Raw genomic sequence first — 20832 nt, forward strand, 5'->3', positions numbered from 1 at the left:
GAAATTTCAAGCCGCAGCTAAACAGATTACGTGTCAGGATAAGCCGAGTAATAATGCAGAAACAGAATTATTCCACGAGAGGAACAATTATAAGGACTCAGCTGTCAGGAGGAGCATGGAGCGGGCGATGAGCGCATGCTATCATGTGAGATGGGGGCATGACGAGCAATCCCGCTGGCACGTGGGCGGTGAACCCGCTTTGTTTACATTTTCCGCTTTGAGACGGGAAATCAATAACAGCGGATCACTAACCATAACCAACTGACTGACAGCACCTCCTGAACCAAATTCGCCGACCACCGCCTATGTTGGTGCGCATCTTTCCAAGCGATTCTGCAGATTTAGCTTGAGGCGCGACTACTTTCATAGATCACGGCTGTATCACCTTGGATTACATCGTCTAAATCATCATGGCTGGCCCCCCACGGCCTGCCTCAGGGCTGCCGACCAGACGAACAGCGACAGCGACGCGCCCGACCACAAGAAGACTCGGGTCTACGATGTCAACCACGGACAGAGCGGCATCCCCAGCGATCGCATCCAAGGCGCCCTTATCTAGTGCATCGCGTGCCACGAAATCAGCAGTCGAACCTGCTAGCATTACCGCGAAACGCAAAGAACGAGACTTCGAGCGCGAGATCAACGAAGATACGAGCATCCATGTCGTCGTCCGGTGCAGAGGCCGGAACGACCGAGAACTCAAGGAAAACAGTGGAGTTGTAGTGTCCACGGAAGGCGCCAAAGGACAAACCGTGCAATTGTCGATGGGCCCAAATGCATTGGCCAACAAGACCTACACCTTCGACAAGGTCTTCTCAGCGGCTGCGGACCAAATCACCGTCTACGAGGATGTTGTGATTCCGATTGTCAACGAGATGCTCGCTGGCTACAACTGCACCATTTTCGCGTACGGACAGACCGGAACCGGAAAGACTTACACCATGTCCGGCGACATGACCGACACGCTGGGCATACTATCCGACAATGCCGGTATTATACCTCGTGTGTTGTATTCATTATTCCACAAGCTGCAGGACACAGAAAGCACTGTCAAGTGTTCTTTCATCGAGCTGTACAACGAAGAGCTCCGCGACCTGCTTTCGGCCGAAGAGAACCCCAGACTGAAGATCTTCGAAAATGAGTCAAGGAAAGGCCACAGTGGAAGTACGCTTGTACAGGGAATGGAGGAAACGTTCATCGACTCTGCGTCCACCGGCATCAAACTTCTCCAGGAAGGAAGCCACAAGCGTCAAGTCGCCGCCACCAAATGCAACGATCTGAGTTCCCGGAGTCACACGGTGTTCACCATCACCGTGATGACGAAACGGACAACGGAGTCTGGCGAAGAGTATATTAGCTCTGGAAAGTTAAACTTGGTCGATCTGGCTGGTAGCGAGAACATCCAGCGCAGTGGGGCGGAGAACAAGCGTGCGGCAGAAGCTGGTCTTATCAACAAGAGTCTGCTCACTTTGGGCCGGGTCATCAATGCCCTGGTCGACAAAAGCCCACACATCCCCTATAGAGAGTCGAAACTCACCCGTCTCTTGCAAGACTCACTTGGTGGAAGAACCAAGACATGTATTATTGCGACCATCTCGCCGTCGCGCAGCAACCTGGAAGAGACGATTTCCACTTTGGACTATGCATTTCGGGCCAAGAACATTCGCAACAAACCCCAGATCAACTCCACCATGCCGAAAAAGACCCTCTTGCGAGAATTCACAACTGAGATCGAAAAGCTAAAGGGCGAGCTTATTGCCACGAGACACCGGAACGGCGTGTACATGAGTGTTGATGCATACGAAGAGATGACCATGGAGAGCGAGTCTCGCAGGATTGTTAACGAGGAACAACGCGCCAAGATTGAGTCTATGGAGTCCAGCCTGCGCCACAAGGTCCAGGAGCTTTTTTCTCTTACGAGCAATTTCAATGACCTCAAGAAGAACAATGAAGAGACGCGGAATGCACTGAAGAAAACGAACGATGTCCTTGAACAAACTGAGATTGTTCTTAAGGATACCAAGTCGCAACTTGAAGAGGAAGAGATTCTCCGCAAGGCGCACGAGGATACAGAGGCTCACCTTCGCGACATTGGGGCTGGTCTGCTTTCCACCTTGGATACCACTGTGGCGGACATCAATGGACTTCACGCGAAAATCGAAAGGAAGACCAATCTGGACTCCGCCAACAAGGAAGCCTGGCAGGTGTCTGCGGCCGAGGTTTCGGACGTGACCCAGGTGGTCGATTCCAGAATCGAGGATTTCCAGATGCAGCACTCCGAGCTGGTGGAGGCCATGTCGAACAAAATCAACGAGTTCGTCACAACTGAGATTGAGAACATCGAGTTGAACAAATCGCAGCTGCTAGAGACCAACGACCTTTTTGACAAAGCCGAGCGGGAGGCCCATTCACAGACATGCGCTGCCCATGACGAGATGAACGAAGTACTTGAAGAGATTAAAGACCTGCGTGAAGAGGTCAAGGGTAAAGTCGGTGAAGGCCTCAATGGTCTGTCTGCCGCTGCTGCTCGCATTTCCAAGGAGGTGATTGGCGAATTCGCGGATTTCAATGCCCAGCTTCATTCATCTTACAGCACCCTTGGAAAGGACCTCAAATCTGTATTTGAGGAAATGGTGGCTCAATTGAACGGGCAAAGAATGGAGATCAACAAGCTGAGATTGGAACTTCAGGAAGCCAATCAGAAAGCTGTCGAGGCGAATCGCAAAGTCTCGTCGCATTTGGCACAGACTCTGGAAGAGGAGAATGCAAATGCAGAGGCTGAGCGTGATCTCCTGCTTTCTCAAGTGAAGTCTCTCATCGAAGACTCCCGCCAAAGGCAGTGTAGCCGTCTCAAGGGCAGGATCGACACGATGCGTACTGAGCTCTCTGCTTCGGGTGACTCCTTGGAGCATGCGACCGCCCATTATGATCGCCAGGTTGATGAATGGGTTTTCAAGTCGGAGCAATTTGCTAAGGATGTGATTGCCACTAAGGACGAGATGAAATCGAAGATGCAGAGTGACTGGGAGGTAAGTTTCAACTCGCGTCATTCCTCTCCAAAAATATCAATACTAATCACCTTGCAGAGTTTCGAACAACGCAACGCATCTATTCACAAGACAACCGAGGCGGTGCATGAAGAAACCGTTCGAATCGTTGATGCTCAGATGAAGAATATGAGTAAACAGATGGAAGCTTTGGATGATTTCGTAGCCAAGGCACGCTCTCAGAATGGTGTTTACCGAGACGCCCATCTTTCAAGCCTCCAGAACATGTCCTCCAACGTGCACGAGTCATATGACTCAGTCCACATGCAATTGTCGGACTTGGGCAGTCGTCTTCAGGAGCTGCAGGAAGGGGCCATCCAGCAGCAGACAAATCTACACGAGTCTGCCATGCCGTTGTCAGACGATGTGAGGAAGTCGCTCTTGGAGCTTCGCGAACACATTCAACGCCGAGCATTCGCGGAGTACGTTGCGACTGGCATCACCCCCAAGAAGCGTCACTACGAGTATCCTGCCGACCTGCCTCGGACTGAGGCACATGAGAACATCAAATCAAGGTTGAGGACCTCTAGGGAGTTTACGGCTCTTCCATTCAGTGGCGAAGACCGAATTTCGGTGCTTGATAGCTCCCCTGCCACCACACCGGCGAAAGGATTCGTTTTTCACGACACCGAGGACGAGGTAGGATCTCTACCACCCAAGGCCACTGTCACACCTTCCAACAGCGGCCTTAGGGAAGTCGATGCAAACGTCGCCGCCAAGGGCCTCGTAGCTAGTGCGGCCGATGACAAGGCCACGCGCAAGTCCTCTATCGTGACGGTTGATGCGGACTGTGATAGTGCAGAGCAGCCACCTCCCAAGAGACGTTGTTCAAGCACCACGACCGCTGACGCCAAACTACCTCAGAAATTACTTAACCGGAAGATGGCTGGAATCATGGAGGGCCCAGAGAATGTACCACCGGTGGAAACCCCGAGTGGCAGAAGACTTCGAAATCGGCCTTCCCCTTGATCTTATCACGTTTTGTTTTTTTTCGCTGTGCGGAAGCACACTGCTCGCTTGTACCTTGCGGCAGGCATTTTGAGATACCCCTGGTCTTGGCTAAGATAAATCTGGAGACGGTATTCACTTGTTTTTATTTTGCATTTGTCTGTTCGCGTTTGGAGCATTGTTAGTTGCGGGCTCTGCGATGCCTGGCGTTTTGTTCTCGTATAGGGTTCCCGCGGGATGAGAAGATACCCGGGTTTGACGTGATAGAATCCTACAGTCATGGACTTCGAAGTTGCATGATTCCAAATTCGTAGTGTTAAACCCGAGTAGATGGGTTGAAGCCTACCTATAGCTAGACAGTGACGCCATACACTAAAATGCCTCTCGCCGAGCAGATATGCTTTCCAACCCAAAAGGTATCTTAGTGCCAGGATGTTCCATCGGCCAGACCCCTATAGTCCCATCTCTTGCCCAGCGGTAGCGTCCTCAACCAAACCCTGCCCATCCTCATGCTGTCCCTGCTCCACGCCATGTTCATCCATCTTCCCCCCCGGGGAAGACTCCACCTCCGCATCCTCGATGTGCTCCCCCAGCCCGCCCGCCTCAATCACCAACCGCAGCTCCGCCAACCGCTTCGCGAACTGATCCATCATCTCCTCCAACCGCTGACAGCCCCGCTCCTTATCCCTCTCCTTGCCCAGCAGGTTATTGATCGGCAACCCCGCGGTGCCCCGGATCTTCAACATCAGTGCCCCGTTCGCCGAATGTCCCTGCCCCTGCCCCTGCGACTGCGTATTATTCGTATTATTCTCGAACGTCGGCGCCGGCCCCAGCTGCGTATCGAGCACCTGCCACGCCGGCGACAGACTATGCGCCGAAGTCACCACCATCGACTTAGCGTCACCACCCCTTGAGGCACCGTGATGCGGCTCCTGCTGCGGCGGCGGCGGCGGCGACGACGACGACGCTAGTACCTCCCCGCCAGCAGTAGCAGCAGTAGTATTCCCGGATTGCTCTTTCATCTCCTCCGTCCCCAAACCACCGGGTGACGCATAGTCCACGTCGAGAATCACGTAGTGCTCGCGCACCCCTGGAATGGAATCCGGTAGTAGGGAGGGTCCTTTCTCTTCATCTTCGTAGGTGTTTTGTGCCCCTTCTTCTTCTTGTTGTTGTTGTTGTTGCTGCTGCGGTCGACGCGATCGGGTCTTGTTGTTGTTGTGGCCCTTTCGGGTATTGGGATTGTAGGCGAGGGTCGGATCGGATTCGCTCTCCAGCGCGCGGAGGGTGGCTTCGGTGACGATGTCGGTGTCGTCGTCGGCGAAGATATAGTGGACGGTTGGGTGGTGGTATTCGGAGGTGTTGGCGTCTTCGATGAGGGTGAAGAAGGGTTGGAAGGCGGACGTTGACGTTGGTGGGAGTGTGGGTTGGTCGGTGAGGGGGGCCGGGGGGATCGTGGCTGCTGGTGGTGGTGGTGGTGGTGGCGATGGGTCGGGGATGTTTTCGAGGTGGTGTTGTTGCGCGGTTGGCGGTCGGTCGATGATGCTTTGGGGTCGGGAGGTCGGGAGGTGGTTGTGGTTGTGGTTGGCTGAGATGCGGCGGATGGATTGTTTGGATGGGGAGGAGGAGAGGGGGGACGGGGTGGTGTGTTTTGGTAGAGACATTTTTGGTGGGAGATGGAATTAGGGTGAGGGAGGAAGGAAGGTAGGAAGGGTGAGGCTACATCATGGTTGTGGTGTGTTCGAGGGTGACTCGGGATAGCTCAGGGTCGTATTGAAGTGACCCGACCTGAGTATCGATCTGATCTGGGGAAATTGGCTGCGATCGAACGATTGGCTGGGTTGCGCTCTTTCGATAAGGCAGGATAAGACCGGTCAGGTGATCCGTTCGCCGATTGTCAATACTCGGCGCTGCTTCGAGGTTGGGATGATTGCTAGGATGGGGTATATGTACATGAATGAGGAGATGCAGAATTGCATATAACAATGAGTACCTAATGAAACCAGGTAGAATGGAATGGGTATCGTAGTAGCTGAGCCTGTCAACGCCTTCTTCGAATGAACAGCAGATGGTCCTTCATCAGCTATTGTTGTTGTTCTTGTTGTTGTTCTTCGTCATTTTGTTTCCATTCGAATTCTGCACGTAAAGCCTAAGTGCATATTCAGAAAGTGATGCCATGATAGTGACTTACTCTGTCGGCACATGGGACAGAGCCCCTTGGAGGACTCTTGCTGGATCCATGTCATCAAACAGTGCTGGGTTCGGTCAGTAGTGTCTCGCTTGCGCCATGAGGACATTGGGATCCGCAATCGCACCATATGAAAGGAATGGCCGCATTTCCCAAGCACTGGAGTCCCGCATCAGTGAAGTTAGAAGTGTCTCCGATAACGGGCAGGAAGAAGAGATCTCACGTAAAGAGCAATCGTCGCCGGGAAACTTGCAGGTCGGACAGGTACCATCGAACTGGACGCGGCAGATACCACAGACCTCATCGTCGGGCATGTCCCAGCGCCAGGTCGCGACGGCGTTCCACTCTTTGATAGTGACCTTCATGATTAATTTGGGCTTGAGCTTGTACTTGGGCTGGACACCAGACCGAAAGTGAGGACGCAGACGCGAAACTAGGAGTAGGAAGGAGAGTGGAATCGATACTAGGTAAGCGGGATTGTTTACCCGGTTGATTTTCACATGGTCGGCCGCTCTCCGCATCGGTGATAGGAAAGGAAGTCAACTAACTCATTCTCATTCCATTCATTCATTCCTCCTCCTCCTCCTCCTCCACTACTCCGCACACACACTCATCATCAACCCCTCTTCATCTCGTTTATCATTTCCCCTGCTCTAGCTGGTGGATGAATAATCCCACTTCCTGAGTCCTAACCGGCATGTAAATACCCTCTTGCCTCCACTTCCTTCCTTACTTCTCTCAATATGGCTTTCGCAACCCTTCGTAACTCTATCCCTTCACCGACTCGCCTGGTCCGTTCTACCATGTCGTTCTCACAACAAGCGCGCCAGCAACTCCAGAGTCGCCCCTACTCTTTCGCTTCATATCTGGTAACTCCTAAAGAGTTGGACACTGCTTTGAAAAAGAACCCAGCTACAAAGATCTCAACCGCCCCACGTGTAGTCCCTCTATGCGCCGCCTGGTTCATGCCAAACGACCCCGAGGGTCGCAAAGGTATCGACATTTTCCGCAACCACCGCATCCCCGGAGCTCGTTTCTTCGACCTCGATGCTGTCAAAGATCATGAATCTCCATACCCGCACATGCTTCCCACCGCCGAAACATTCGCCGAAGCCATGAGCAAGCTGGGTATTCGCCGGGACGACGAAGTGGTGGTCTACGACTCCGCGGAGGTCGGTATCTTCAGCGCGCCTCGTGTTGGTTGGACCCTTCGAGTCTTCGGACACCCGCGGGTCCATGTTCTGAACAACTACAAAGTGTGGCTTGCCGAGGGTTTCCCCACGGAGACCGGAGAGCCCCAGCAGCCTGAGAAGACCAACTACCCTGTCCCCACGTACGACTCCAAGCTCGTGATCCCGTACCGGGAGCTGAAGGAGATCGCCAAGGAGCACAGAAAGGAAGGTGCGAAAGAAGTGGAGATCCTTGATGCACGGTCCTATGGCCGCTGGGCGGGCACCGACCCTGAACCGCGCCCGGGCTTGTCTTCAGGGCACATCCCGGGCTCTAAGAGCCTTCCGTTCCAGGAGTTGCTGGACCCCGAAACCAAGACATTCCTGCCCGGGCCCGAGCTGCGCAAGATTTTCGAGAGCAAGGACATCGACACGAGTAAGTCGATTATCAGCTCGTGCGGCACCGGTGTAACGGCGACTATCATCGAGACGGCATTGGCTGAGGCGGAATACGGCGAGCCAAACCTTCGGAGGGTTTACGATGGGAGCTGGACGTGAGTTTTGGAACCCTTTCTTCTCTCTTCAATGGCTTATTTGCTGACCCCGGCGATAGTGAATGGGCACAACGTGTTAAGCCCGAAGAAGGTCTGATTAAGAAGACGGTCTAGACAATGCGACTGACGATGGCCCAGCCCGGTGCTTATTATCCAGAGTCTGAGGTATTATTATTGGTTTGAGATGGTGGTTTTTTCTTTCTCTCAATTGTTCCAGCTTGTTCGAGCGACAGCACATACCAGGAGATTACTCCAATTCGAGTCATAAACTGTACGCAAAGGATGAAATGTCCCGAATAGAAGACTTGTGTGTAATGGTGGCCATGACTGATTTCAATTACGGGGAGTCAGAGCTTAGTGAGTGACTCTTACTAGTCAACTCCCAGTGAGCTACTCTTACTAGTCAACTCCCAGTGAGCTTGTCGTAAGACTGAGGTCAAATTGCATAAATACTACCCAATTCTCGTAGACAACAAACTGATAGTCACGGGCGGCGCGGAGTTGTCCTGCGCTTAGTCAGGATGCCGACGAATCCCGCGGCTTGGAGTTGATCCGTTGCTGAAGGTCCTCTCCTCTCCCTCCTCCTTCTCACTCATCTCATTGCCTCATTATTTCCTCACACAATCGTTTATCGAATCGCAAAATGCTGCAGATGACCGTTCTTTGTGAATTAGGATTGCATTGTAAGTGAAACTGTCAGCCCTTTCAACGCTCTGCGAAGTCGGGGTCACACCCCCCGGGACGTCCACTACTCTCTCTCTGGCTGCGAGCCAGGGCCCCCACATTCCCATATTCCTCCGCCTCCATTAATCCTAATCAAACCTCCCTCGCTGGATCCAGCATCACGCTAACCACGCCTGCGGCTCGGTCGCAGTCGTCAAAGCTAGCTATTTGGTATAGGGCCGTTGTGTCGTGCGAGTATCTTCATTTTTAAGCAACGCGACCTGTTCTGTCGATCGCCGGAGGGCAATTATGACGACCGGACGCAAGGTCTTCCACTGCGCCGTGGATGAGACGGCGTTAACCACCAACATCAGCGAAATCAAAAAATGGACGACCAACGGGGCCATCACTCTGATCGTGCCTCTGTACAGTAAGTCGAGCGGAGTTCATTTACCTTGACGGTTACTGATCTAGTGCTCCTCCTCAGCCCTTGAACGCCTCCATGCACTGAAGAGAGCCGGGTCGCAGGTCGCCATCAATGCCCGCGAGGCTGTCCGGTTCCTCGACCGGGTCACTTCCGGCAAGGACAACATTTCTTCCGAACGGGTGGCTTTGCAGGGTCCCATGGAGCAGTACGAGAACTGGACGGAGGCAGAGAAGTTCTTCCTGCCCGAGTTCGAGGAGGATCCGGAGGCGAACGATGGACTCGTCTCAAACGGCCCGACGGCGCACCCCGACGAAAAGAGCAAAATATCCAAAAAGAACGGCGCCTCCCCGGACGATCTCTCTCAGATGCTACTCAGCAAGTTGAACTTCAAAAAGGAACTCGACGCAGTCTCGAACACGTCCAACGGAACCCACAGTGCACCCTCCCGCCCGTCTTCCCGGAGCTCTCGGACCAGCCCCGAATGTGCAAACTCGCAGGTGATAACCAACGAAGGAGGATCCAAGGACAACAAGACGAAGCGCGCCGAGGGACATCGCCGTTCTGCGTCTGGGTCGGCCATCCCCACGGTCCCGCCTGTGCTCAGGCCGCTGCTCAGCGCGCTGCTGTGGCGACTGCACCAGGGGCCCGATGCTTCGAACGCCGCCAAGACTTGTATTCTGATTACGAACGATCCACAGACCCAGCTTTGGGCCCAGAAATTCGGCATTGGGGTCAAGAACATTCATCAGCTGCGAACATCGATTCAATACGAAGAGCGAGAGTACAAAAACCGATGCAAATATGTTGAGAAGACTCAGGCGACGCCCAGCGAACCGAAATCGCTTCTTTCCTACGAGGATGAGAGCGACGAAGACGAGCTCGTCTTCGTTCCTCGCGGCGGTCGGGGCAAGGGAGCGTCGCGCGGCGGCGGCTCTCGTGGGGTCAACAGCCGCAAGGCGCCTGTCGTCAAAAGTGTTGCGCCGCCTGTCGAGGCGACTATGGAGATCCCTACTCAACCTATCGATCCGAATTCGTTTAGTCGTTCTCTTGGTCCCACCAAGCAGCCGCCCACGGTCGACCTTAGCACTCAGTCGGGAGCCGCACGGGGCATCGCGGGTGCGTCTCGGAACCATGCCAACAACCGCCGAGGCGCCTCCCGAGGCCCGACTCGTGGTAGTGGTAACAGCCGGGGCCGTGGAAAACTCTGGGTTCCTTGATCGTATGGGCCGGTTCGTCAATCATACGACGGACGAATCGCACGTTTTCCAATACCGATGAAGACCGACGCGGTTGTTACTTGAAGCAACAAAATTGAGTCCTCTGCCTTAGCCGGGCTGCCTTTCAGTTCGACCTCTGTCGATTTCGACTTGACTTCATGGATGAGGCGAATGGGTCCTGGACAGGTGGCATGGCATCCGGACTGGTAGACGAGATCTAAGCGCTTAGTCTCGAGAGAGCCTACAACGATGACCGCTCAGGTGGTAAGGGAGCTGTCGGGGAACCGGGCTGCATGTTGGTCCGACTTCCTCTGACGAACGTCTCAAGATTCTGTTGAGGCTCGTAGCTGTCTGGGTCCATCACTTTTGCTTTAGTGGGAGGAGGCGTTTGCTTTCATTTTCCCTCCTAGGACTTTGCTGGTAGGAAGCCCGGAGCAAAAAGGATTAAGTCCGGAGGAAGCTAGCTTTTCGACATGTTCTACTCTGCAATTACGAAAACAGATACAGCAGTTGTTCTTCGCTTTACGATCGATTTTGTGGGCATATTTTGGGCTGGTGGAGGGGTTTGTGTTGGTGGTGGTGGGATGGGGGAGGGAAGAAGAGCAGGCCAAAAATACTCGGAATATTTATCAAGGTAGCTTGCCAGACAATATGAGTTATTTATTGTGACATCGTATCACATCGTATCATGTTGTATCATGGGGGGCTTGAAGGAGTAGGGAGCATAGCGATCTCTCTCCACATATGACATCGTGCGCCACCAGTTGGCTGGGCTGGGCTAGGCTGGGGTCCCGTGGATCGGCCTGCCACTGGGCCATCAGTCCCATCACTTGACCTGACCACCAGTACCACCCCATCAATCGCCCTGACAACAACAATCTACGTAGCTGCTGGTGATCCTTTGACTTGTTTGAGCTGGTGGAAGGGGCTAACTAAACTTATTTATACCTCGGGAGGTCCCTTAGTTCTTGCACCCGACTACTCCACCAATTTCTTTGAAGCACTGCAACAAAACAGCACTTACTTAGTTCTAACCATTCCCATCTATACCATCGGAGAACATACGTCACCTCCACCATGGACACCAGCGCCAGCGCCATCGACCAGACCCCTCTCTCCGCATCCCCCACCGAGCGCCGTGATTCGCTCGAGAAACACCTCCAGCATCGCCCGGACGTCCAGGACCTGAAAGAACGACACATCCTCCTCGACACCAATGTGGCTCCGTACGTGGCACCCACCAAAGAGGCAACAAACATCCCCGCATTGCCCTCCCGCCCTAACACTCCGTATCAAATAGATCCCTCCAAGCCGCCCACCAGGACCTCGCCCGCCACCGCACGGCCGACGACCTGAAGAAGCACCTCGAGCACCGACCCGACCGCGAGGAACTCGTGGAGCGTGAGTCCCACCCTCTACCCAACAGCCCTGTAGCGTGGTGCAATATATATACTCGAACGTGGGATGATATGCTGATGTGTGTGTGTGTGTCGGGAAGGCAACATCCTCCCCTCGTCGACCGCCGCCCCCGCCCTGCAAGCCAACGCCCGGGAGCTGGAGAAGCACATGCTGGCCGATCATCTGGACCAGAAGATCGGGGTGCGGCCGGCGCCGGATGAGCTGATCTCGCAGGGGATCCTGACGGAGGATGAGGATCCGCGGTTCCCGACTGTTTAGGCGGGGGTGTGGTGCGGATGTGGTATGATATGATTGATGCTGGAGGGCTGGATGGCGTTTGTTGAGTTTAGTTTGTATTTCGCTCGTGTGGAGGTTTGTTGCGGGCGAGGCTGTACTGCAGCAGCAGCAGCAGCAGCAGCAGGTAGTGCTAGTGCTATTATTAAGATCAATTTACGCTTCGTATTGTTCTGTTCATACCCCTACACTACACAATACTCCTTTTGTTGTGTCCCAGTAACTCCGCCCATAGGTCTAATACTACACCACCACCATCACCCAAGCATCATGTATCATACACCAAAGACAAATACCCCCTCAATCAATCAAGCAAATAAGAATCCCCCCCGAAATCCGGCCTCCACCCCTTAGGCCGCTCACTCCCGCGCACCAGGATCCCATACGCCGCGCGCTCCACCTTCTCCACAGACCCCTGCATCACCTCGGTCTTGCGGCCGATATCCCGGAACATGGCCCCGGCATGCCGTCGCGGGATACTCAGGAGCTCGATGGCCGACCGCATCGCCCGGAGATCCACGACGATGGCGGTTTGCTCGGGGCGGAGGTGGATTTTCTTGCCGTCCCTGTCCCCCTCCCCCTCCCCCTCCCCCTTTTCGGTAGTATGATGCTCGTCAATCGTGGCCGTCGACAACCCCGTCACCGCAAACCGCATCACCTCCCCCGTGAGATCGAAAAGCCCCATCAGGTAATCCTCCTCCGTGAGCGGGATGCCGTCCGGCAGGTGAGCCCGCACTTCCGGCATGGTGATGAGGGTCTGGGTGGTCAGGTAGTGGCGGAAGGAGAGCGCTTCGATGAACTCCTGGATCGCGCCGCTGAGTTGGCGCTGGTAGCGGTGGCGGTGCAGGGTGGCGAGGTCGGGGAGGGTGGATTCGAAGAGGCGCGTGATCTGCGTGAAGCGGTGGGTGGTTTCGGTTGCGATGGCCGGGGGGAGGGGGGAGGCCGGGTGCCGGATTCTGGGTGGGTTAGGGTCTGGGTCGTGGGGATCGGGATTGGGATTGAGGGGGAAGGTAAGGTACCGTTGGAGGGAGAAGATTCTGTCGTTCGGGTTTAGTGTTAGTTTGTGTTGGTTTTAGTTGAGAGGGAGATTTGAGGGAAGGGCTGGGAGAGGGAGGAGGGAGTACATCTTCTTGCTGAGAGCTGTGATGTCGCGGCTGGTTTTGATTAGGCGCTCGCGTCGGTCGTGGTGTTCGTCTAGTTCGTTGCGGAAGGTTTCGAACATGCTTTGGATGGAGGCGGGGGCTGGAGCGGCGGAGGTCATGGTTGCGGGTTCGAGGGGTTGGCCGTCCCAGGTGCGTTTTGTGCCGGCCATGGGAGTTGGAGGGGTTGGAGGGGTTGTAAAGGAGAGGGAGGGAGGGGAGATGGAGAAGGAGGGGATGCAACGCGCTCGCCGTCGATGTCATCTCTGCGGTGTGGGGCCTTGCTGCTTTGGGGTGATTCGGCTTATCTGATAAGATCGCTATCGCTACAGTGAACGATAGGAACATTTGGATACTGAACAGAGCTTGGCTTGGAGAGAAATCACTGGATGATAGATGGTCATGTATCTTTTTGAGTTATTCTACTGAGGTAGGGAGGGGAAGCAAAGGAGCCCCCATCTAGAGGCAGTTGTCAAAGGCAGAGTAGGATGATCGATTCAAGCTGACTAGGTTTCAAGCTGATGAAGTTCAACCAAACATACGATATCATCATCGCACCATAGTGACTTCCTGACTACATACAGTCAAAAATCTCTTGCACAATCATCATCAGTGATCAAGATACTTGTACTTCAGCGAGTCACCCCCCTTCAACCCCCGGACCGTGACAGTCTGATCATCACCGGGTATAATGTCCATCGCGCTGTCGCTGATCTTGACCCCATCCCGCTCTTCAAACACCAAGCATTTCACCGGCTTCTGCGCGCTGATCTTCAACGTCTGCTTCTCAGCTGTCTCAGAGATCTTCTCCACCACAAGCCCCCGTTCCGAGAAATCGAGGTACTTGAACGGCTGAGGCCAGTCCACATCCCTTGCGACAATCTGCCCGTCGACCCACAAGCGGGCAGCCAGCACGTGTGGCTCGGGATACTCCTTATAATCAATCAAACCGTCCACGATAAGATTAGTGGTGCCATTCGGCTGGATAGTGATGTTCTCGTGGACCACCTTTTCCCTAACCTCCTGACCATCGTTGATGGAGAGGAATCTGAGTTCCACCGTTCCTGTCCTTTCCTCTTGAGCAGAGCTAACAACCCAGAGCTCAAACTTGCTCGTCTTCGGAGGCTGGGCATGCGTAACGCTCCAATCATGATGTTCGCGTCGGACGCCCACAGCCAACGGAGCCAATACGCGTGCCACAGCGTAGAATGCTGGCTTGGGTCGCAGGAAGTAGTCCACAATAGCCCATGAGATAGTCGGCCAGCAATCGTTGAGTTGCCAGAGCAGAGCACCGCCGCAGTGTCTCTCATCGCCCCACTGCCGACGCCACCCTCGGTACCCGAACATCATGGTCTCAGCTTGGACAACTTGCGTGAGATAGGTGTAGGTCTGTCTCATTAGCGCGGGCTACCTTGTGTGGCCGTGGGATCTCACCTCCAAGTCTGTAGCTGTCTTCAGGTTTTCCACCAGGTATGTAGCAATACGCCGCTCATGTCCGTCAGCTTTGTTGTGGAAGTCGAGGACGTGCGACTGCGGGTACTTGTCTTTCTCGTGCTCGACGAAGTGGTTGATGGTAGATAGGTGAGGGAATGCCTCCATGCCGAACTCACTGTTGAATCGTCCGCCGAGGGTATCGAAGATCTGGTACTTTTCTTGCGTTCCATGCCAGACTGCAGTTGGTCAGCAATTAATGCTACATGTGCGGGAAACGGGCATTACCATTCCACTGATGCATGTCGCCTACTGTCGGATCGGACGTTTTCTTGCCATCTCCCCATGGGCTTCCGGGATGGTAGAATGTCCGTGGAGAGTGTTTATCCATCACCTCTGGAAGCAGTTTCTCGTATATGTACCGAGCTGGAAAGTCCGTCTTCAGCCAATTCTCAGGGTTCTTGTCCTCGAAGTCATAGGTCAGACCTGCCGACTCTTGTACTTGGTAGTCCTCGTTATTTCCAGCATAAAGCACAATAGACGGATGATGTCGCAGCCGGCGCACATTATAGGCGGCTTCTTTTTCGATCGACTCAAGCAGCTCGGGCCAGGTCGGGTAGTTGCCACAGCCGAACATGAAGTCCTGCCATACAAGCACACCAAGTTCGTCGCATGCTTCATAGAAATTGTTGTCTTCGTAGATACCGCCGCCCCAAACCCTGTTGCTGTAAGCAAAACTGAAATGTATCCGCATGGGCCAACCTACCGAATCATAACTTGGCGACCAGTGACCATAAGTTCAATCCAGCTCCGATAGCGCTCACGGGTAATGCTGGGCAAGAGGTTGTCTGCGGGGATCCAGCACGAGCCACCACAAAAGACGTCGACTCCGTTGATTCGGAAGAAGAACGACTTGCCGTGCTTGTCTGGCCGCTGAACGACCTCTGCCGTTCTTATGCCAATCTTTTTCGAGACATGATGCAGTTCAATCTGATCCTTCTCCAAGAAAACGGAGACCTCGTACAGATTTGGGTCTCCGTAACCATTTGGCCACCAGAGGCTTGGTTGATCGATTTCGAATGTCACTTTGGCGACCTTGTTGTCGGGAGTGGTGACCTGCCGAGCAATCTCCTTACCATCTTTACTCAAGGTGAAGATGGCTCGGAAGGAAGAGTTATCTGTGGCATCAATCTCGGCGTAGGCATCAACCTGCGCATGCCGATGATTCGCAGCAAGATCTACGTCCGTCCAGAGGTCCGCGATTCTTGCCGAGTATACTTCCAGCCGAACGTCTCGCCAGATGCCCGCAGTCATCAGCACTGGGCCCCAGTCCCAGCCCCAGTGATACTGAGCCTTACGAACGGCTAGTCGGGCCGGATCGCCGTTGAAGGAAGCCCAGTTGTGCTTGGGGTCCTGCTCTCGGAGCTCCTTGGCTCGCAGCATGGCACAATCAAAGTCGATGAGAAGCACATGATCACCCTCGACCTCCAGGGCTTCGGTGACGTCAACGCGATGAGCTAGGAACATGTTGTTGCTCTCGAGAATGATCTTATCGTCCAGTCTCACCGTAGCAAAAGTATCCAAGCCGTCGAACGCCAGAACGACCCTGGATCCAGCAGGGACGGTCGGCTTCTGAAATACATTTCTGTAAGACCATGACTTCTCATTGACCCATCTTGCCTCGAGCTCATTGAAGCCAATGTAAGGGTCTTGCAATCTATGTGCTCCGCGTTAATACCATGCCAAGAGTTCAAAGGCCGATGGTGGCACACCTTCCATTTGCCTGTAAGTCCTGATGAACGACAGACGGCACGCTAGAAACGGACATCCAAGCATCAGATGCCTGTTCGTCGCTATCCTTGAAGAACCATCCGGTGGTCAGAGGATGCTGAATGAAACTCGCCATATTGGAAGCCAAGGAGGGGTAATGACGAGTCAATGGCAACAATGCGTGAAAGCTCAACAAGTGGGAATCGATCGATGGCCCTGTGAATGCTTTCTGGCAACGAAGGGGAGATTCACACTCTTTGTATCTTGAATCTGATATCTAATGGTTTCAGATGCCATGAGGGAAGTATAGAGCAAGGGGAGAGCTCCACGGAGATATCTCCGCATTCCACGTGCTGTCATTGCCTAATCGGGCAATCGACGGGCGGCTTCTCCTCCTTTCCCAAACAGTCTTCCTCTTCCACTCAGTGAGTGCTGCCACCTGTGACTCGGGAGTCCCCAAGTCCTACACTTTCGCACTCAACATCCTGAACTGTCTCACCATCACCCGTCAGTCTTTGAGTTTCAACACGGCTCATCGTCAAAATGTCTCAAATGAGCCAAGTGATGGGACAATGAAGTGATCAGACAAAGAATATCCTGAGCGCTGTCCGAGTCAGTGCAAAGACACGACCGACAAGAAATCCCTCCCGTCTTGGGAGGCATATAAAGTGACTATTCTCTGTATCTCGAACCATGCTCCTCTCACTGAAACCAATCCTCGACATTCCTCCCCCCTACTTTACTGCTTTAGATGCGGATGATGCTCCACGCAGCTGTGGTTGGTCTCCCGTCTGATCAAATCCTTCCTTGTGCTTGGAGATTCTTGTTCCTGACAGCCCTGAAGATCACTAGTTAAACTGAACGTAAATCCTCTGATCGGTGCTGAATCACTCTCGACCACCTTAAACCTGGATTCGAAGCGAACTTGTACCCTCACCCCATTGCCAAATAAGCGATTCTCTCTGCCAGAATCTCATTGGTTGGTACGCCAGTCACTAGTCCGACCATTGTCGCTTAGCGAAACGAACGACATTTCCAGCAGCTAATTGCAGGACCATGGGGTGTCAACACTCTCAACACTCAACAGCCGGGGCAAGTGCCTCGGTTCTCACTGTGCTTCCGCCCTTCCCGCCTCCCGTTGCTTCCACAGTCATGCCGGGGTACCTTACAGGAAATGGAGACAGGTTCCTCCTTGGAGCGCTAACCATTCGATGCGGCATGTGATGAGTGAGCAATTTCGCGCTCTTGGCGTTCATCGCAATTAGCCTGATCACTTTTGCCTAACCAATGCGGGCCACTCTGCGTCGAGTCTATTTTGCGATTGGCTGTCGCCCTCGAGTACCCCAGAATCCGTGTCAAATCACACGCACCTCTGTCCAGAAGCGTCCTAAGTGGTGTGAAGCCGCTTATTCTATCAACGGGCATCAAACTCGCTTGGAGCAACCAGATGGGCCAGGAAATGCTCTGAACTGGGACCAAAGTCTATCACTGCTTTTGCCACTCATGAATGCAAAGCTCTAAGATGGAGCCGGGAGCCCACGGACCAGTTGACTTACGGGATTGGACATAGGCGACGGACTCTAAGCGGCGGTGCGCCAACAGACTCCGACCCCGTCATGGGGTTTAATTAAAATAGGGTGTCCAAGCCGGTCATCCTATGCGGGGTCAGAGCTGCAATTGGCGGGGACAGATTTCCCAAAGAGTCAGACCCTGCGAAGGTGCTGGAATGAGAAATTTCTTGAACCCTGCTATTATCGCCTGCGCCGTCGCGACAGGAAAAAACCCCGTCAGATTCTGACAATGGACTCAGGAGCAGTAAGCTCGAGCAGCACGGATGAACGGAGGCTGTTGAATCGGGTATACACCAACCACTTCCGATGGAAATCGCAGTCAGACGCAGTTGGTCTTTCTGCCTATTTGTGGTTGTTGCTCGGACATCGAGTGGCGCCACCCCTGTTGGTTTAATATATTGATGTGCTCCGGTCTTCATCAGCCTGCAGAACTGTAACGGGGTTGGCTGCCCGCTAGGCGAGTAATGATTGTTTGTCCGGCTCGGGGTTGAGTACCGTGGAAGGACTGTCAGCCCTGACGTGGGTAGATGCGGGTGCCCCCAAGAACGTGGGCGAATTCGTGCGTCGAACGCTTACTGTGGTAGCGGTGGTAGAGCCCGCGATGTTTGCGCACACAGGGCTGTTCCTCAGGTGACCTGGAGAAGGACCCCAGCAACCCACCTTCGAGTTGATGTGTTTTCCTTTCGGAACTGGAAGGACTTCTCACGGAAGGAACTCGGGGGCTCATCCATCACCCCCTGATAGGTGGAAGCACATGGCTCAACATCGAGCAGAGTGCATCGTAGAGAGGGGAAAGCGCTAACAGGAGGCAGATCCAAGGCACTGTGAAGAACAGACCCTTTGGGGCGAGAGTTGGCGAGCCTGTAGTGGGATTGAATACATATTGTTCGTATGTAACCCTGGCAGCCGAGCCTTTGATATAGGGTCAAGCATGGCCGGTGGACGAAGGGTCCGGGGTTTATGACTGGAGTAGCCAGTCAGAACCCACGATGCATGGGATGCCGATTCTTCCCCAGACATGCAGAAGCCTGACAGAAACGGCCACTTCCTGCATGATGGATTTAATCAAAGTGGAAAATTGCGGGGGCGTCGCCAGAGCCGGACCAGTGAAGAAAAGAAATCCCGAAGGACGATCGCTTTTCAGGGACTGTGTTGGGCAGGCACTGTGGTGGAGGGAGGGCGTCGTCGGTTCTTGGAGGAGGAGAAGAAGGAGGAGGAGGAGAAGGAGGTGGTGGAAAAAGGAAAATGTCGCTTGATGCTTTTTCGGGGGCTGATGATCGCTGTTCTCCGGCTGCTAAAATAATACGCCTCGTGGTCCGACTCACCTTGCCTGCCCTTGAAGATATATTGCAACACGTTTTTCTTTTACTGTCGATTTTCCCCGCCGACCTTTTTCAATCCAAGACAGTGGCGACTGCAAGTGAACTAGGCTATTTTCCATGCAGTAATTCACTGGGGCCATCCCCATCGATGATCTGATTTCCACACCCTCCTACTGCCACTCATCACTAGCAGCAAACAGGCTATCCCTGCCATCTGTTGCATCGAAACTTGCTAGTCTTCCTGCGACCGGTTGCCAATGGCTGTTTCTAGCTGACCACGCTACCATAGAATGCCTTGATCGTACTATCGTACTATCAGTCTATCAGTCTATCAGTCTATCAGTCTATCTGTCTACCAGGTCTTCCACCAAGAGTCTCTAATCTTATCGTCGCTAGCCATGTTCCACACGTTTGAAGGCTTCGAGAACCCCGGACTGTCGAATCCGACCCGGGGGCGCAATCAGCGTCAACCCTCCGTTGGCCGTCGAGTCACCACCCTTCGGGCTTGCACGTCTTGCCGGCATCGCAAGATCAAATGTGATGGCGAAAAACCATGCGAAGCATGCAGGTGGTACAAGAAGGCCGATCAGTGCCAGTATTCCGACCCTCGTCCGTCGCGCAGGTGTGTTTTGACTTTCCTGTCTGGAAGACCACAGAACACAAAATAACCAGCAGAGTTGCGGATGCAGACACGTGGAGAAACTGTCGACTACATTGGACGAGTTCCGCGGGGTGCTCGAGAAGCTGTTCCCCGGATTCCCAGCGGAGACCCTGGTGAACTTGCCACGCGAGAAACTACTAGACTTGGTGGGCAAGGGTCCATCGCATGTGCAGACGCAGCCGCCACATCCAGCCTCCCCGGCCACTTCTGCATCGGCCGAGGCCCACACATCCCCGGCTTCCAGTGAGGATGGCAATCTCGAGTCCCTCCAGACCATCCCCGACCACACCAGCCCTCTACGCCCGCTGAGAACCCCAGCGTTTCCGAGTGGCATCTCGGATGATGTCAATGCCTTGTCCCTGTCGGCTCAGCAGCCATCCTCATACTTAGGTGTGTCTTCAATACATGCGGTGCTCAAGGTCATCGTATGGTTGGACCCTGGATCCCTCACCCACCTTTCACGCACTCCAGCCCATGGTGGTCGGAGAGGATCCATTGACCTCTCTTCTTCTCCAGGCAGCCAGCACTGGCCGGTCCATGGGTTCCAGCCGCGCCTCGCGACGCCCGAGTCCCGACGAGCGTCGGAATCCCAATTGCTGGACGCATACTTTACTTACGTTCAACCCTTTGTGCCATTGTTGGATGAACCAGCCTTCCGCGAAACCTACCACAGTGGGAGGCGGAGCGATGAACAGTGGCTGGCTTTGCTGAACATTGTCCTTGCCCTGGGCAGCATAGCAGCCTGTCCGGCGCACGACACGTCGCATCAGACTTACTTTCTGAAGTGTAAGGAGCTCGTCAATCTGGAGTGTTTGGGCTCTTCGCAGTTGGAGACCATCCAGACCCTGGGTCTCATGGGGGGCTATTATCTGCATTACACGAGCCAGCCCAACCTAGCATATGCGATCATGGGAGCCGCCTTGCGGATGGCAGCGGCACTGGGCCTCCACAAAGAGCTCTCCGACAGCCAAACTGGGGGGAGCCGACAAAGACAATCGTCCACTGACCAGAAGCGCCGCGTGTGGTGGTCGTTGTT

The 20832-nt window shown here is 54.1% G+C and overlaps 8 protein-coding genes across 8 annotated transcripts in view; 4 read left to right on the forward strand and 4 right to left on the reverse strand.

The window, feature by feature from the left end:
• Positions 1 to 290: 290 nt before the first annotated feature.
• Positions 291 to 4232, forward strand: BO66DRAFT_90765 (putative kinesin family protein (BimC)). Its single transcript, XM_025653703.1, has 2 exons — positions 291 to 3029; positions 3087 to 4232. The coding sequence occupies exons 1-2, from the start codon at positions 411 to 413 to the stop codon at positions 4014 to 4016; spliced, it is 3549 nt and encodes a 1182-aa protein (XP_025503998.1). The 5' UTR covers positions 291 to 410; the 3' UTR covers positions 4017 to 4232.
• Positions 4233 to 4555: 323 nt separating this feature from the next.
• On the reverse strand, positions 4556 to 5656 carry BO66DRAFT_282386 (uncharacterized protein; the record flags this gene model as incomplete). The annotated part of the gene is made up of 1 exon (XM_025643080.1): positions 4556 to 5656. A coding segment is annotated over one exon (1101 nt), but the record flags the coding sequence as incomplete, so codon positions are not given.
• A 419-nt stretch (positions 5657 to 6075) lies between these two features.
• BO66DRAFT_438532 (anaphase promoting complex subunit 11) lies at positions 6076 to 6545 on the reverse strand (the record flags this gene model as incomplete). Its single annotated transcript, XM_025651067.1, has 4 exons — positions 6076 to 6128; positions 6184 to 6247; positions 6308 to 6339; positions 6404 to 6545. The coding sequence occupies 4 exons, from the start codon at positions 6543 to 6545 to the stop codon at positions 6076 to 6078; spliced, it is 291 nt and encodes a 96-aa protein (XP_025504000.1).
• A 378-nt stretch (positions 6546 to 6923) lies between these two features.
• Positions 6924 to 10210, forward strand: BO66DRAFT_411492 (thiosulfate sulfurtransferase; the record flags this gene model as incomplete). The annotated part of the gene is made up of 5 exons (XM_025649293.1): positions 6924 to 7903; positions 7963 to 8011; positions 8625 to 8629; positions 8839 to 8996; positions 9054 to 10210. 5 exons carry the CDS (start codon positions 6924 to 6926, stop codon positions 10208 to 10210), a joined length of 2349 nt encoding a protein of 782 aa, XP_025504001.1.
• Positions 10211 to 10998: 788 nt separating this feature from the next.
• On the forward strand, positions 10999 to 11992 carry BO66DRAFT_90802 (RPEL repeat-containing protein). The gene is made up of 3 exons (XM_025653704.1): positions 10999 to 11436; positions 11511 to 11611; positions 11709 to 11992. The coding sequence occupies exons 1-3, from the start codon at positions 11288 to 11290 to the stop codon at positions 11885 to 11887; spliced, it is 429 nt and encodes a 142-aa protein (XP_025504002.1). The 5' UTR covers positions 10999 to 11287; the 3' UTR covers positions 11888 to 11992.
• Positions 11993 to 12056: 64 nt separating this feature from the next.
• BO66DRAFT_349906 (translin family protein) lies at positions 12057 to 13250 on the reverse strand. Its single transcript, XM_025644700.1, has 3 exons — positions 13027 to 13250; positions 12922 to 12939; positions 12057 to 12858 (listed from the first exon to the last, which is right to left on the reverse strand). Exons 1-3 carry the CDS (start codon positions 13212 to 13214, stop codon positions 12207 to 12209), a joined length of 858 nt encoding a protein of 285 aa, XP_025504003.1. The 5' UTR covers positions 13215 to 13250; the 3' UTR covers positions 12057 to 12206.
• A 387-nt stretch (positions 13251 to 13637) lies between these two features.
• On the reverse strand, positions 13638 to 16378 carry BO66DRAFT_374392 (glycoside hydrolase family 2 protein; the record flags this gene model as incomplete). Its single annotated transcript, XM_025645591.1, has 5 exons — positions 13638 to 14430; positions 14476 to 14711; positions 14761 to 15191; positions 15239 to 16189; positions 16245 to 16378. The coding sequence occupies 5 exons, from the start codon at positions 16376 to 16378 to the stop codon at positions 13651 to 13653; spliced, it is 2532 nt and encodes an 843-aa protein (XP_025504004.1). The 3' UTR covers positions 13638 to 13650.
• Positions 16379 to 19533: 3155 nt separating this feature from the next.
• BO66DRAFT_323002 (putative C6 transcription factor) overlaps positions 19534 to 20832 on the forward strand; it is a gene marked incomplete at both ends in the record, with an annotated part of 2478 nt that continues 1179 nt past the window's right edge. Inside the window, 2 exons of the mRNA XM_025643788.1 lie at positions 19534 to 19757; positions 19813 to 20832. The exon at positions 19813 to 20832 is cut by the window's right edge and continues 97 nt beyond it. Of these exons, the coding sequence (XP_025504005.1) occupies positions 19534 to 19757; positions 19813 to 20832 (1244 nt within the window). The remainder of the gene's footprint in view (positions 19758 to 19812) is intronic.

This window comes from Aspergillus aculeatinus, assembly GCF_003184765.1.
Source record: "Aspergillus aculeatinus CBS 121060 unplaced genomic scaffold BO66scaffold_24, whole genome shotgun sequence".
Classification (NCBI taxonomy): domain Eukaryota; kingdom Fungi; phylum Ascomycota; class Eurotiomycetes; order Eurotiales; family Aspergillaceae; genus Aspergillus; species Aspergillus aculeatinus.

Bases quoted from the DNA above. Each gene is read 5' to 3' on its own strand.
- BO66DRAFT_90765 (XM_025653703.1), top strand. From the start codon at position 411: ATGGCTGGCCCCCCACGGCCTGCCTCAGGGCTGCCGACCAGACGAACA. The intron at 3,030-3,086 runs GTAAGTTTCAAC...ATCACCTTGCAG, and splicing joins AGATGCAGAGTGACTGGGAG to AGTTTCGAACAACGCAACGC.
- BO66DRAFT_90802 (XM_025653704.1), top strand. From the start codon at position 11,288: ATGGACACCAGCGCCAGCGCCATCGACCAGACCCCTCTCTCCGCATCC. The intron at 11,437-11,510 runs GTACGTGGCACC...CGTATCAAATAG, and splicing joins CTCGACACCAATGTGGCTCC to ATCCCTCCAAGCCGCCCACC. The intron at 11,612-11,708 runs GTGAGTCCCACC...TGTGTCGGGAAG, and splicing joins CCGCGAGGAACTCGTGGAGC to GCAACATCCTCCCCTCGTCG.
- BO66DRAFT_349906 (XM_025644700.1), bottom strand. From the start codon at position 13,214: ATGGCCGGCACAAAACGCACCTGGGACGGCCAACCCCTCGAACCCGCA.